The sequence below is a fragment of the Schistocerca serialis genome, chromosome 4 (genome assembly GCF_023864345.2).
Source record: "Schistocerca serialis cubense isolate TAMUIC-IGC-003099 chromosome 4, iqSchSeri2.2, whole genome shotgun sequence".
Lineage (NCBI taxonomy): Eukaryota > Metazoa > Arthropoda > Insecta > Orthoptera > Acrididae > Schistocerca > Schistocerca serialis.
The window spans coordinates 834,276,963-834,291,419 of record NC_064641.1 but is presented as its reverse complement, the minus strand read 5'-3'; the positions used below and the strand labels follow the sequence as shown (position 1 = coordinate 834,291,419).

The 14,457-nt window shown below is 43.5% G+C and overlaps 1 protein-coding gene across 1 annotated transcript in view; it reads right to left on the bottom strand.

The window, feature by feature from the left end:
- Positions 1-14,457, bottom strand: part of LOC126473448 (arylsulfatase B-like) — a 332,111-nt gene that overhangs the window by 75,016 nt on the left and 242,638 nt on the right. The window contains exon 4 of the mRNA XM_050100501.1: positions 5,897-6,056. Coding sequence (XP_049956458.1) covers positions 5,897-6,056 — 160 coding nt within the window. The remainder of the gene's footprint in view (positions 1-5,896; positions 6,057-14,457) is intronic.

Sequence of the window (14,457 nt, the reverse complement as noted above, 5' to 3'; positions counted from 1 at the left end):
GAAATTTGTTAACATCGAGTATAGATTTAAGTGTCAGAAAGCTGTTTCTGAAAGTATTTGTATGGAGTGTAGCCATGTATGGAAGTGAAACATGGACGATAAATAGTTTGGACAAGAAGAGAATAGAAGCTTTGGAAATGTGGTGCTACGGAAGAATGCTGAAGATTAGATGCGTAGATCACATAACTAATGAGGATGTACTAAATAGAATTGGGGAGAAGAGGAATTTGTGGCACAACTTGACTAGAAGAAGGGATCCGTTGGTAGGACATGTTCTGAGACATCAAGGGATCACCAATTTAGTATTGGAGGGCAGCGTGGAAGGTAAAAGTCGTAGAGGGAGACCAAGAGATGAATACACTAATCAGATTCAGAAAGCTGTAGGTTGCAGTAGGCTCCCTGCCGCCGTTGGATAAGCAGCTGCAGCAGCAAGTCGTATACTCCTAGCTCACTCATTTGTTACATAGTTTAATTCTTAATTTCTTTGCGTGTTTTTGGTACTTGCATTGTTTAATTCATAAATTTCGGGCGTATTATAGTACTTGAGAGTTGTAGCATCGCGTTTTAGCACCTGAATAGTGTAAATTCGCGTAGTCGTTTGTCTTCTGTTTTTGTTTTGAACGGCCAGTGTCGGTTGGTCACAGTCAGTGTGCTCCCTGCCGCCGTTGGATAAGCAGCTGCAGCAGCAAGTCGTATACTCCTAGCTCACTCATTTGTTACATAGTTTAATTCTTAATTTCATTGCGTGTTTTTGGTACTTGAATTGTTTAATTCATAAAGTTCGGGCATATTATAGTATTTGAGAGTTGTAGCATCGCGTTTTAGTACCTGAATAGTGTAAATTCGCGTAGTCTCCTTCCGCCGCTGAGCAGTGTCAGCAGTGCGCAAGTAGCTGCATTACTGCATTTACTAGGCAACCTTGTATTTTAATAACCGTTTAAATTTTGTCGATTTGTTTGCGCTCTCTGTAGATTAGTTCAGACGTTCTTTGCAAAACAGTTTTTAGCATGGATAGGGACTGCAACTGCTGTGTTCGGATGCAGGCTGAGTTGGCATCCCTTCGCTCCCAGCTACAGGCAGTGTTGGCTTCGGTCACAAAGATTGAGGCTGTTGCCAATGGGCATCACTGTGGGGGTCCGGATGGGGGTTTGTCGGGGACGGCCAGCTCGTCCCACGCATCCCCCGATCGGACTACGACTGTGGTTGCCCGGGATACTGCCCGCATTGAGGCTGATCCCTCACCTGTGGTAGAGTGGGAGGTCGTCTCAAGGTGTGACAGGGGGCGAAAGACATTCCGGAGGGCTGAACGGAAGGCCTCTCCAGTTTGTCTGACGAACCGGGTTCAGGCTCCGTCTCAGGCTGATACTGATCTTCGGCCTGACATGGCTGCTTGTCCTGTTCCAGAGGTTGCCCTTCAGTCTGCAAGATCCGGGCGGTCGCACAGGGTGGGCTTACTGGTAGTTGGGAGCTCCAACGTCAGGCGCGTAATGGGGCCCCTTAGGGAAATGGCAGCAAGAGAGGGGAAGAAAACCAATGTGCACTCCGTGTGCATATCGGGGGGAGTCATTCCAGATGTGGAAAGGGTCCTTCCGGATGCCATGAAGGGTACAGGGTGCACCCATCTGCAGGTGGTCGCTCATGTCGGCACCAATGATGTGTGTCGCTATGGATCGGAGGAAATCCTCTCTGGCTTCCGGCGGCTATCTGATTTGGTGAAGACTGCCAGTCTCGCTAGCGGGATGAAAGCAGAGCTCACCATCTGCAGCATCGTCGACAGGACTGACTGCAGACCTTTGGTACAGAGCCGAGTGGAGGGTCTGAATCAGAGGCTGAGACGGTTCTGCGACCGTGTGGGCTGCAGTTTCCTCGACTTGCGCCATAGGGTGGTGGGGTTTCGGGTTCCGCTGGATAGGTCAGGAGTCCACTACACGCAACAAGCGGCTACACGGGTAGCAGGGGTTGTGTGGCGTGGGCTGGGCGGTTTTTTAGGTTAGATGGCCTTGGGCAAGTACAGAAAGGGCAACAGCCTCAACAGGTGCGGGGCAAAGTCAGGACATGCGGGGACCAAGCAGCAATCGGTATTGTAATTGTCAACTGTCGAAGCTGCGTTGGTAAAGTACCAGAACTTCAAGCGCTGATTGAAAGCACCGAAGCTGAAATCGTTATAGGTACAGAAAGCTGGCTTAAGCCAGAGATAAATTCTGCCGAAATTTTTACAAAGGCACAGACGGTGTTTAGAAAGGATAGATTGCATGTAACCGGTGGTGGAGTGTTCGTCGCTGTTAGTAGTAGTTTATCCTGTAGTGAAGTAGAAGTGGATAGTTCCTGTGAATTATTATGGGTGGAGGTTACACTCAACAACCGAGCTAGGTTAATAATTGGCTCCTTTTACCGACCTCCCGACTCAGCAGCATTAGTGGCAGAACAACTGAGAGAAAATTTGGAATACATTTCACATAAATTTTCTCAGCATGTTATAGTCTTAGGTGGAGATTTCAATTTACCAGATATAGACTGGGACACTCAGATGTTTAGGACGGGTGGTAGGGACAGAGCATCGAGTGATCTTATACTGAGTGCACTATCCGAAAATTACCTCGAGCAATTAAACAGAGAACCGACTCGTGGAGATAACATCTTGGACCTACTGATAACAAACAGACCCGAACTTTTCGACTCTTTAAGTGCAGAACAGGTAATCAGTGATCATAAGGCCGTTGTAGCATCCCTGAATATGGAAGTTAATAGGAATATAAAAAAGGGGAGGAAGGTTTATCTGTTTAGCAAGAGTAATAGGAGGCAGATTTCAGACTACCTAACAGATCAAAACGAAAATTTCTGTTCCGACACTGACAATGTTGAGTGTTTATGGAAAAAGTTCAAGGCAATCGCAAAATACGTTTTAGACCGGTACGTGCCGAGTAAAACTGTGAGGGACGGGAAAAACCCATCGTGGTACAACAACAAAGTTAGGAAACTACTGCGAAAGCAAAGAGAGCTTCACTCCAAGTTTAAACGCAGCCAAAACCTCTCAGACAAACAGAAGCTAAACGATGTCAAAGTTAGCGTAAGGAGGGATATGCGTGAAGCGTTCAGTGAATTCGAAAGTAAAATTCTATGTACCGACTTGACAGAAAATCCTAGGAAGTTCTGGTCTTACGTTAAATCAGTAAGTGGCTCGAAACAGCATATCCAGACACTCCGGGATGATGATGGCATTGAAACAGAGGATGACACGCGTAAAGCTGAAATACTAAACACCTCTTTCCAAAGCTGTTTCACAGAGGAAGACCGCACTGCAGTTCCTTCTCTAAATCCTCGCACAAACGAAAAAATGGCTGACATTGAAATAAGTGTCCAAGGAATAGAAAAGCAACTGGAATCACTCAATAGAGGAAAGTCCACTGGACCTGACGGGATACCAGTTCGATTCTACACAGAGTACGCGAAAGAACTTGCCCCCCTTCTAACAGCCGTGTACCGCAAGTCTCTAGAGGAACGGAGGGTTCCAAATGATTGGAAAAGAGCACAGGTAGTCCCAGTCTTCAAGAAGGGTCGTCGATCAGATGCGCAAATCTATAGACCTATATCTCTGACGTCGATCTGTTGTAGAATTTTAGAACATGTTTTTTGCTCGAGTATCATGTCGTTTTTGGAAACCCAGAATCTACTATGTAGGAATCAACATGGATTCCGGAAACAGCGATCGTGTGAGACCCAACTCGCTTTATTTGTTCATGAGACCCAGAAAATATTAGATACAGGCTCCCAGGTAGATGCTATTTTTCTTGACTTCCGGAAGGCGTTCGATACAGTTCCGCACTGTCGCCTGATAAACAAAGTAAGAGCCTACGGAATATCAGACCAGCTGTGTGGCTGGATTGAAGAGTTTTTAGCAAACAGAACACAGCATGTTGTTATCAATGGAGAGACGTCTACAGACGTTAAAGTAACCTCTGGCGTGCCACAGGGGAGTGTTATGGGACCATTGCTTTTCACAATATATATAAATGACCTAGTAGATAGTGTCGGAAGTTCCATGCGGCTTTTCGCGGATGATGCTGTAGTATACAGAGAAGTTACAGCATTAGATAATTGTAGCGAAATGCAAGATGATCTGCAGCGGATAGGCACTTGGTGCAAGGAGTGGCAACTGACCCTTAACATAGACAAATGTAATGTATTGCGAATACATAGAAAGAAGGATCCTTTATTGTATGATTATATGATAGCGGAACAAACACTGGTAGCAGTTACTTGTGTAAAATATCTGGGAGTATGCGTGCGGAACGATTTGAAGTGGAATGATCATATAAAATTAATTGTTGGGAAGGCGGGTACCACGTTGAGATTCATTGGGAGAGTGCTTAGAAAATGTAGTCCATCAACAAAGGAGGTGGCTTACAAAACACTCGTTCGACCTATACTTGAGTATTGCTCATCAGCGTGGGATCCGTACCAGATCGGTTTGACGGAGGAGATAGAGAAGATCCAAAGAAGAGCGGCGCGTTTCGTCACAGGGTTATTTGGTAACCGTGATAGCGTTACGGAGATGTTTAATAAACTCAAGTGGCAGACTCTGCAAGAGAGGCGCTCTGCATCGCGGTGTAGCTTGCTCGCCAGGTTTCGAGAGGGTGCGTTTCTGGATGAGGTATCGAATATATTGCTTCCCCATACTTATACCTCCCGAGGAGATCACGAATGTAAAGTTAGAGAGATTAGAGCGCGCACGGAGGCTTTCAGAAAGGCGTTCTTCCCGCGAACCATACGCGACTGGAACAGGAAAGGGAGGTAATGACAGTGGCACGTAAAGTGCCCTCCGCCACACACCGTTGGGTGGCTTGCGGAGTATAAATGTAGATGTAGATGTAGAAAATGAATGAATAGGCACGTGTCATGGTCCGAAAGCCACACATAAAACACCCAAGAACCACATACAGCCTGAACGACACCCCCTCCACACCTAACGGGTTAAACGCCTCACCGGGCCGGGAGCGCACTCGACGCCTTACATAATTTGAAGAGAGGAAAAATGGTGGCTCTTCGGACCGCAGTACACACGTATACGGCTATTGTTGAGTTTCTGTGTTGTTTGGCCCACTGAAGACGAGCAGTTTCATACTGAGGCGAAAAAAGTCATGGGATACCTCCTCATATCGTGTCGGACCTTCTTTTGCCTTGCGTAATCAGCAAATCGACGTGGCATGGACTCAAGAAGTCGTTGGACATCCCCTGCAGGAACATAAATCCATGTTGCCTCTATAGCGGTCCATAACAATGAAAGAGTTGCCGGTGCAGGATTTTTGTGTACGAACTTACCTCTCGATTACATCCCATAAATTTTCAGTGGGATTCATGTTGGGCGGTCTGGTTAGCCAGATCATTCGAGCGAACTGTCTAGAATATCCTTCCTAGCAATCGCGAACATTTGTGGCCCGATGACAAGGCGCATTGTCATCCATAAAAATTCCATGGTTGTTTGGGTACACGAAGTCCACGAATGGCTGAAAATGGTGTCCAAGTAGTCGAACTTAACTATTTCTAGTCAATGATCGGTTCAGTTGCACTGAAAGTCCCGGTCAGTTCCACGTAAACACGGCCCACACCATTATGGAGCTACCACCAACGTGCACACTGCCTTGTTGACTTGGGTCCATGAGTTCGTGAAGTGGGCGCTGCACTCGAATCTTACCACCAGCTCTTACCAACTGAAATAGGGATTTTCCAGGAGCCCTGAAGTAGCAACCGAGTGGCACATGTACATTGCTTCACTAACATGACGTACTTCAACGGTACCAGTTCTACACTATATACAGCGCTCCAAAGCGACCAGTATACTCATTTAAGGGGGTAAGTGCTTGGATGCAGATGTAGAGGTGGCCCCTGCGCGACTCACCCGTATGGATGGGGTGCTTGCCGGTCATGAGCGCGCTGCGCGACGGAGTGCAGATGGCCGTGACGTAGTAGCGGTTCAGGATGACCCCGGCGTACGCCAGCGCGTCGATGTTCGGCGTCGGGATCTGGTTCGAACCGTGGAAGCCCACGTCATTGAACCCCTGTCAAAGAAAGATTTCTCTGTAGCACAAAACACTGTTATTACAGTAACGTGTTCCTTAAAGCACACAAAAACAGAACACTGTCACTTTTTAAGTAACGGACTGGCAGCACCAAAGATTGCGGTTGGTCGCAACAATTGTTGATGCAGTTGAACTATCAGTTAGTTAAATAAAGATAATCGCAAATATATAGCTCACAGGCCTAATTTTGAGTAAATGAGCTTGTAAAAGTGGAATACATGGAAAGAAACTCGCCTTCTAAGTACAGTTAGCTTAAAATCATGTATTTTATATTAAGTGAAAAGAAATTGGAAAAAAGTTGCTAACATATGGTGAAGAACTAGCTACAAAACTATTTGTGACTAGCTGACCCGGCGAACTCTGTTCTGCCTTAAAGCCAATAAATAATCAGAGTTTGGATGTTAAGTTCAATTTTTTTATTAGGAAATACAAATAAAAAAATTAAGTATTTTAATGATTCTTTATTCTTTATGTTTTCTGGTGCATAGCTTCCACTCTTCAATTAAGTACCTTGTGATAAACGACATTTTTTGTTTTATTATCAGGCGCAAGAACAAACAATGCAGATGGTCTTCCGACCCGTGAACATGCGACATATAACTGACCGTGTGAAAAACATGGATATTGAAGATTTAAACCACAAACTTTCAAGACATTTTACATTGTTTGGTTTTGTTTTACAATAAAAGACCAATTTCACTGCCGGCCGGACTGGCCGAGCGGTTCCAGGCGCTACAGTCTGGAGCCGCGCGACCGCTACGGTTGCAGGTTCGAATTCTGCCTCGGGCATGGATGTGTGTGATGTCCTTTGGTTAGTTAGGTTTAAGTAGTTCTACGTTCTAGGGGACTGATGACCTCAGAAGTTAAGTCCCATAGTGCTCAGAGCCATTTGAACCTTTTTTTTGGAACCAATTTCACTACTTATTACAAGGAAACGATTAGGAGTTGTTTGTGTAGATAAAATTGGACAAATGACTGGCAAAAGATTTTAAATAATTTGTCTTCACCCCTTTATAATTATCAGTGATCGGATTAGGTAGTGCAATTTGGAGTGAATGACCTCAAACATTATGCTTAATATGGATAAGACGTGGGGCTGCGGGACTCTTGTTTTTCAAGAGTATATTTTTCTGATGTGACAATATTTACAGTTACTCTTACATATGGGAAAATTCTTTTTTTAAATAAAACATATTGTCATTTTCAATCAACTTAAAAAAAAGAGATTACTCAATTCAAAATTTTATATTTTTTTAAAATATTTGTTCATGGTTTAGGCTCCTCCGCCAAAGAATGCATTGCCAACCGAGCCGTTTCACGGGCTGCCTCACTTTGCTCTTGTGATTGAGAAGCACGAAGTCAAGCCATACTAACGCGGCGCCCTTCACGGGCAATTTGTTGTTCTTCTCACTCCTTTCATTCGCAATGCCTTGTATCCTTCTTGCATTACGGCTTTGTAGAGAAATATTCGATCGTCTTGGTCGCGGCATTGTTAATGATGATTCAAAGAAAATACAAATTATTTCTTTAAATTTTTAATTAATGATGTATACTGATACTTAACCATAGACCTTTAGCTGTCATTTGCGTTTTGTTATTCCATGCCAGATGCGTTTTTGTTATAACACCTTTTATAGCGGACGAACGGGATAAAAAGTATCCTATGTCCGTCTCCTGGTTCTAAGCTACCTTTCCACAAATTTTCAGCCAAATCGGTCCAGCCGTCGTTTAGGTGACATTTGCGTTTTGTTATTCCATGCCAGATGCGTTTTTGTTTCACCAGGTTTTATAGCGGACGAACGGGATAAAATGTATCCTATGTCCGCCTCCTGGTTCTAACCTACCTCTCCACCAATTTTCAGCCACATCGGTCCAGCCGTTCTTGAGTTATAAATAGTGTAACTAACGCGACTTTCTTTTATATGTATAAGAATACTTATACAATGATGGGTCAAAACATTACGAGCACCTACTTAAGAGCTTGTTGTTACACCTCTGGAACGTAATTGAGCAGTAATTCCCCGTGCCATGGATTTGACGAGTACTTAATACGTTTCCAGGGGTTCGTGGCACCAGATGCTTACGCACAAATCACACACTTCCCGTAATTTACGGGCGTCTGGCTTATGAGCGCTGTTCTGGCGCGCGATAGCGTCCCAGTTGGGTTTCATCGGATTCAGATAAGCCGAATTTGATGGCCAATATGTGAACGTGAGTTCAGTATCACGCTTTTCAAACCAGTGCAGCATGATTTTGTTGTTGTGACAGGGACAATTATCCTGCTGGAAGAAGCCACCGCTCTTGGGAAGGACGTCAAGCATATGGTGTTACAGGTGATCAGTAATAATGTTCACGTAGTCCGCAGCTGCCATGGTGCCTTCGTTTGCTACCGCAGTCCCGTGGAAGCCCACGTGAATATCCCCCGTAACATAAGACTGCTCTGACCGGCCTGCGCCCGTGTCGCGCTGCATGTTTCGAGCAGCCGTTGGCCCGATCTGGACATGACACCATCGACCTTGTTTATCAATAAACGGGATTCATCCGACCGAGCGACACGATCCCATTGATCTGCGGCCCAATTTAGATGATCCCTTGCCCACTGTAATCATAACTGACCACGTTGGTGGGTCCACATGGGAACATGTAGGCGTTCTCCGCTACGTAACACCATGTTCAACACAGTGCTCCAAAACACTTGTGTCTGCTCCAGCACTGCACTCTGTCGTCAGACCAGCCACGGACCGCCTGCTTTAGAGAGTGGGTAAGCCTCCGAACCCTGTTCCGTCATGAGGTATGGACGTCCAACTCCTTGACGCCTAGTCGTGGTTTCAGCATTCTTCAACCAATTTCCACAGATGATCACGACAGTAGCACACGAACAGCCGATCAGCTTCGCCGTTTCCGAGATACTCACTTCCAGTCTCTGTGCCGCGATAGTCTGGCTTTTATCAAAGTCGCTTAAGTCAGCGGATTTCCGCATTTGCACCACTTATCGTCGCTAGAATGATTGCCCGTTCGTCTCTGTTCCACAGACATACTTCTATCACCGCGTCACGTACCTTGAGCGCCACCAGGCAGCGTACAAACTAGCGGTGGACAGTGGTCATCATGTTTTGGCGCATCAGTGTAAGGATGTATTATCAAATTATTTGCATAGACAGCAGTAGTAAGGCTATGGGGCTTCCGGCTCTCTGTTTATAAGCTTAGTGCCTTACGATTCTTAGTACCATCTCCATGACATCACACTCCTGGGTTGCCTAGATGCAAGGGCAGGACTGCGAGAGTGACGGCAGGATGGGAGTCGGAGCACACACACAAACACACATTTTTGTTCTCCCCATCGCAGCCCAGTATTTTATCACCGTAAAAAATGAAAAACAGCCGATCTGCACGAAAACTGTAGCTGCCGTCTTGGTCTAGTAGTTTGATCTCTCTACCCAAAGTGTCCGTCTTGCTCTCAAAACAGTTTTGTGACAACATTATTGTTGCAAGTGGACTGCCAAGAACAATTAGAGAAGGGATGGTCTGTAATGTTAAAGGAGGAAATTTGTGATGCATTTGATAGTTATCTGTGTGCATCTCTGCCAGGCACAATATCAAGAGCCGATGAAATACTGAGCTGTGATTGGAAGAATAAAATGTGTGTGTGTGTGTGTGTGTGTGTGTGTGTGTTCATGAATTCGCCAGCTGCCATCCTGCCGCTACACTCGCCGCACTCCTACTTTACCTAAGCAATTTGGAAATTTCCGGTAAGGTCTTATGGGACCAAACTGCTGAGGTCATCGGTCCCTAAGCTTACACACTACTTAATCTAACTTAAACTAACTTACGGTAAGGACAACACACAAACACCCATGCCCGAGGGAGGACTCGAACCTCCGACGTGGGGACCCGCGCGAACTGTGACAAGACCGCGCGGCCTTTACCTAGGCCACCAGGGTGTGTGCACAGAGACAGTACTAACGATGGAACGGCACTAAGGATGTAAACTGTGAGCCACAAACCTCATAGACATACTACTCATAGCTTTTTTTATAACATCTTTCCTCATTATCCTGTGTGAATGAATTTTTGTTGTTGTTTTTAAGTTAATTGTAACGTGAAACTGTAATTTTTAACATTCAATTGTCAGTCTAAATATTTTATTCAAATTTCATGTAATTTGTGACTTTTAAAATGAATTACTAAACACTGATCAAATGATTTTTAAAAAGTAATATCCACTATAATACATGTAAGTGATAACAAGTAATACATTTTTAGAATGAATTTGCTGTCTGTAGCGGAGTGTGCCATTTCCCTGACAGATGGAAACTGTGTGCTGGATTAGGAGACGTACCTGGAACGTTTGCCTTTCTTGGGCAAATTCGTGACCGATTGGGATACCTAGGCATGACTTACGCCATTACCACCGCCAAAGATTCCGGGTTGTGTACGGTCTAACACATTTTTAATTTGCCAGGAAATTTCAGAGTTATAGTTTCTAAAATACACTAGCGATTCCTTTAGTACCCTCAGTGGTGTAATAGCCAGTTCTGCTGAAACAAGTAGTAGTAGAGGTCACCGGTGTATTATTAGTAGTGGTAAAGGAGGTAGTCAGTTGGTACAGATCTCAGTATGTGAACGGTGTGTACACTAATAATGACTAAATGTAGTACATTACTGAAAGGAATCTTCCGGTTTATTTTGCGAAGAGAAAATTCCAAAGATGAGTATTTGCAGCAACGAAAAATCTGCTTAAAAGAATTGAAGAAGTAAAAAACATTTAACAACTACTGCTTTATCTACGAGGGAAAGTAATGTATCCGAATTTTTATGTGAAGACTCTTGAAGCATTTTAAATAAAACAAACGTTAACATTCTACATCCTTATTCTTCATGGCTATATATCCGCAGTCCTCTGCCGCTAGAGGACTCAAAATTGCAGCGTGTAATAATGCTGTGTGTAATTGTGTCGGTGCATGAGAAACAACGTGCTGTAGTCGAGTTTTGAATTCGAATTCTGAGAGCTCGCCCACACACGGAGCACTCTCTGCTTCTGCCAGATGCTACAATCCGATGCCTTGGGTTCACTGTCATCGATCATTCTCCATCCAGTCCAGACTTGGCCCCATCCGATTTTCATCTGTTTCCGGAACTTAAAGAACACCTTCGAGAACTTCGCTTTGGTAATGATGTACTTTGGTAATGATGTAGCGGTGCAAGTAGAGGTGAGATTGAGGCTTCGTCAACAAAGTCAGACATTTTATAGTGATGGCATCAATAAACTCGTCTCTCGTTGGGAGGAATGTATTTGTCGCAAGGGTGACTATGTTGATAAATACATATGTAGAAATGAAGAGTACAGATGTAGAACGGTAATAACGTTTGTCTTATTTAAAAAGGCTTTAAGAGTTTTCACATAAAAAATTCGGAGCCGTTACTTTTCAGCACTCCCTCGCATACAAGCTAAGCACTGAGATAAATATTATTATATTTTGGAATAAAAGACCGCCTTGAACTACATGCAACATTTCGAGAAGTGAACTAAAGTGGTGGGAAGTTACGAGCTGAATTATCGTTGGGGAATATCATATCGATGCTCGATTGCGTCCATTTATGCAGATCTTTTGTTCAATGACTCCGTTTACACAGCTTCGAAGAAAGGTTTGAATTAAAAGCTTCTTCGACGTCACTGTCGTTCGAGACGTGACATTTACTCAGTTTCAGAATGGAAATGCATGAAAACAAGCGTAATCTTTCTAAGGAACCATTCTGAATTAAAAACCTGGTAAATCAGAGATAGGCAGTGTAAATATGTAACGTGTATAAAACTTACAAGTCAGTTCAATCATTCATCGCCCCTGAAATGCAACTTCATATACCTCTTACGTATATACACATAAAAATTTCTGAAAGGATCCGATTAAGATTCACTCTTTACTAATCCGTTGCGAAACTGCAGTGAATGGAAACAGACAAAACAGAAATGGACTGGAACGTGTCATGAAGTGCAAGAACTGTAAGTTCTTACCGTCAGAAGTAACTCAAGGAGAGTCAATTCAAAAGAATATTTGTACCCTCAGCTTGGAATTAGAATGGGTAAAGAGATGAAAAATTGGCAAACGTAAACTATTTGACACAGGAAAAGTCCCACGCTGAAGAATCTTAATAAAATCTTGGGAATAAGTCAGGGCCAGCAAAAAAGCAAAAATAAGTATGTGATTCACTTGATGATAAAAGTACCAGAGTAATGTCACGCGTGACGAATAGCAAAGAAACATAAAAATATGATAAAAGAATCAAATGATCGTAGTAACGTTAAATGCGCGCCATACTGATTTCTTAAGCCTGCCAACAGCCTCCGTTGTTATCATCGATTCCAGTTTATCTCTCCAGGATTCAGTTGTCACGAATGTTGTGGAAATACATCTAGCGACAGGACTGTTAATCACACTGACAGCTGTTACATCGATAGACCCTGAAACGCGTCACTCTCCTTAATTCATACGCAAAAGGAAAACATCGTAACGTGGTTACGTCATTTGACGACACGAACCGACTTTCACAACAGAACAGCACTCTTTCACACTCACTCCGCTTTCATGCAAGGCATTGTGTTTGTCTTACGCAAAAAGGTTTCAAAAAAGCTTTGCCATCGTTAACACGTTTTTAATTCTATTCTTTTTCTCTTCTCGTATGTCACCAAACATACTATATGGCTTTCACAATATACAGTGCTCTCAAATTTATTATGTTTATGTTGTTAAATTACTAGATTGCAGCTTAAGAAAACATAAGAAAAACGCCATGTTTTCATTTTGCGATAGGAGGTACAAAAAATATTGTCAAAATTTCAAAACTGACAAGCCCTTCTTCATTTGTAAGAGAGGTAGAGTGAAGTCATAAAGATGTGTAATTTTTACTCCAACTTTTAAAACCGGTGTTTGGCCAACTCAGTCATTTGCAGATGAGAAGCTGTAGTGAGAAGATTGGAAGAGAAGCAGGTTCCCTCCAGCATGACAATATATCTTTGATGAATATAGAAAACACATGTTGTTTTGTTATGCAGACTGATCGGACAGAATGTTCTCGAAAACTAAGCCGACCGTAAAGGAAGGATCAATAAAAATTAAGATGCAGTACCATGCCATTATTGGACGACTAGAGAGTAGGTATCAAACGAGATTTGATACTCTTCAGCCTACAGATGAGCTACAAGGCTGGTGGCGTATGATGCTGCTATGGGCAGGAAAGACATAACTCCAGAAAGCTGTAGTGAAAAGCAAGAATACATGAGAAGGAACTACGACTGGTGCACAGACTGGCAGCTGACGATCAAAACAAACAAATGTAAAGTAATGCGTATAAATAGACCGAAAGGCATATGATGCTATTGGCAACCAATCACTGGAAACCGAAATAAATATACGACATCCAGGGGTGCTAAGGGAACGTAATTGATGAACAAAAGAAGTGGCTTATTCGATCTATTTGCCTGTTTGAGATCGATATCAGGTAGGCTTAAAAGAGCATATAGAAAAAATCCACAGAAGAGCTAAGCATATTGTTGCAGCTTAATTAGTAAGCGCGAGAGGGTTACAGGTTTGCTCATGAATCTCTGTGGCAGACGCAACAAGATAAGCATTTTGCAGCAGGGAGTAATTTACCGTAAACATTTCCATTACGTACGCTCCACGTAGATTCAGGCAACATATTATTTCCTCCCACATGCAGCTCGCGAAATGACCGAAACGGGAAAATCAGAGAATTTTGAGGTTTACAGTAGTCGCTCTTTACACACACCATTCGCAATTTGGGCAGCGAAGTGAGGAAATTATAATGAAACCAGAAGTATTTTCCGGCACATAACATAATGAAATTTACTGAGTGTAGAATTGAATGTAAAAATATTCGGAGAATAAGTAATCTGAAATGAATAACCTTAGATCACACTGCCTGTATCGCTAGAGCTACTGAGGATAGCTTCGCCTAGGTTCTTATTCTATGCGCTCCGCCTTTTAGACATTTTCGGAACAATGACGGACTGTTTTACTCCAGTTAGGAAGCGCAGTTTACCGAACACTGAGTGATGGCGGAGGCGACCGCAGGGGCTGCAGTAGGGCACTAGCGGCTGTCTTCACAAATGTGTCAGATATCGACCCAGCGTCGTCTCGAACAGAAGCTCCCAGACACTGGAGCTGGAATACGACGGCTGTGCACCACAGGTGTTACAGACATAAATATATGACAGTAAGTACCACTATTCAGGTCGAGTGATCTAAAACCTGTATCCTATTTATTTCGTGAACGATTCAAGACACTGAAATGACGTTTTCGGTAAAGTGTAATAGGCACACGAGAGCGCAATTTTGTTGCATGGGTAGTATTCTTAAATCTT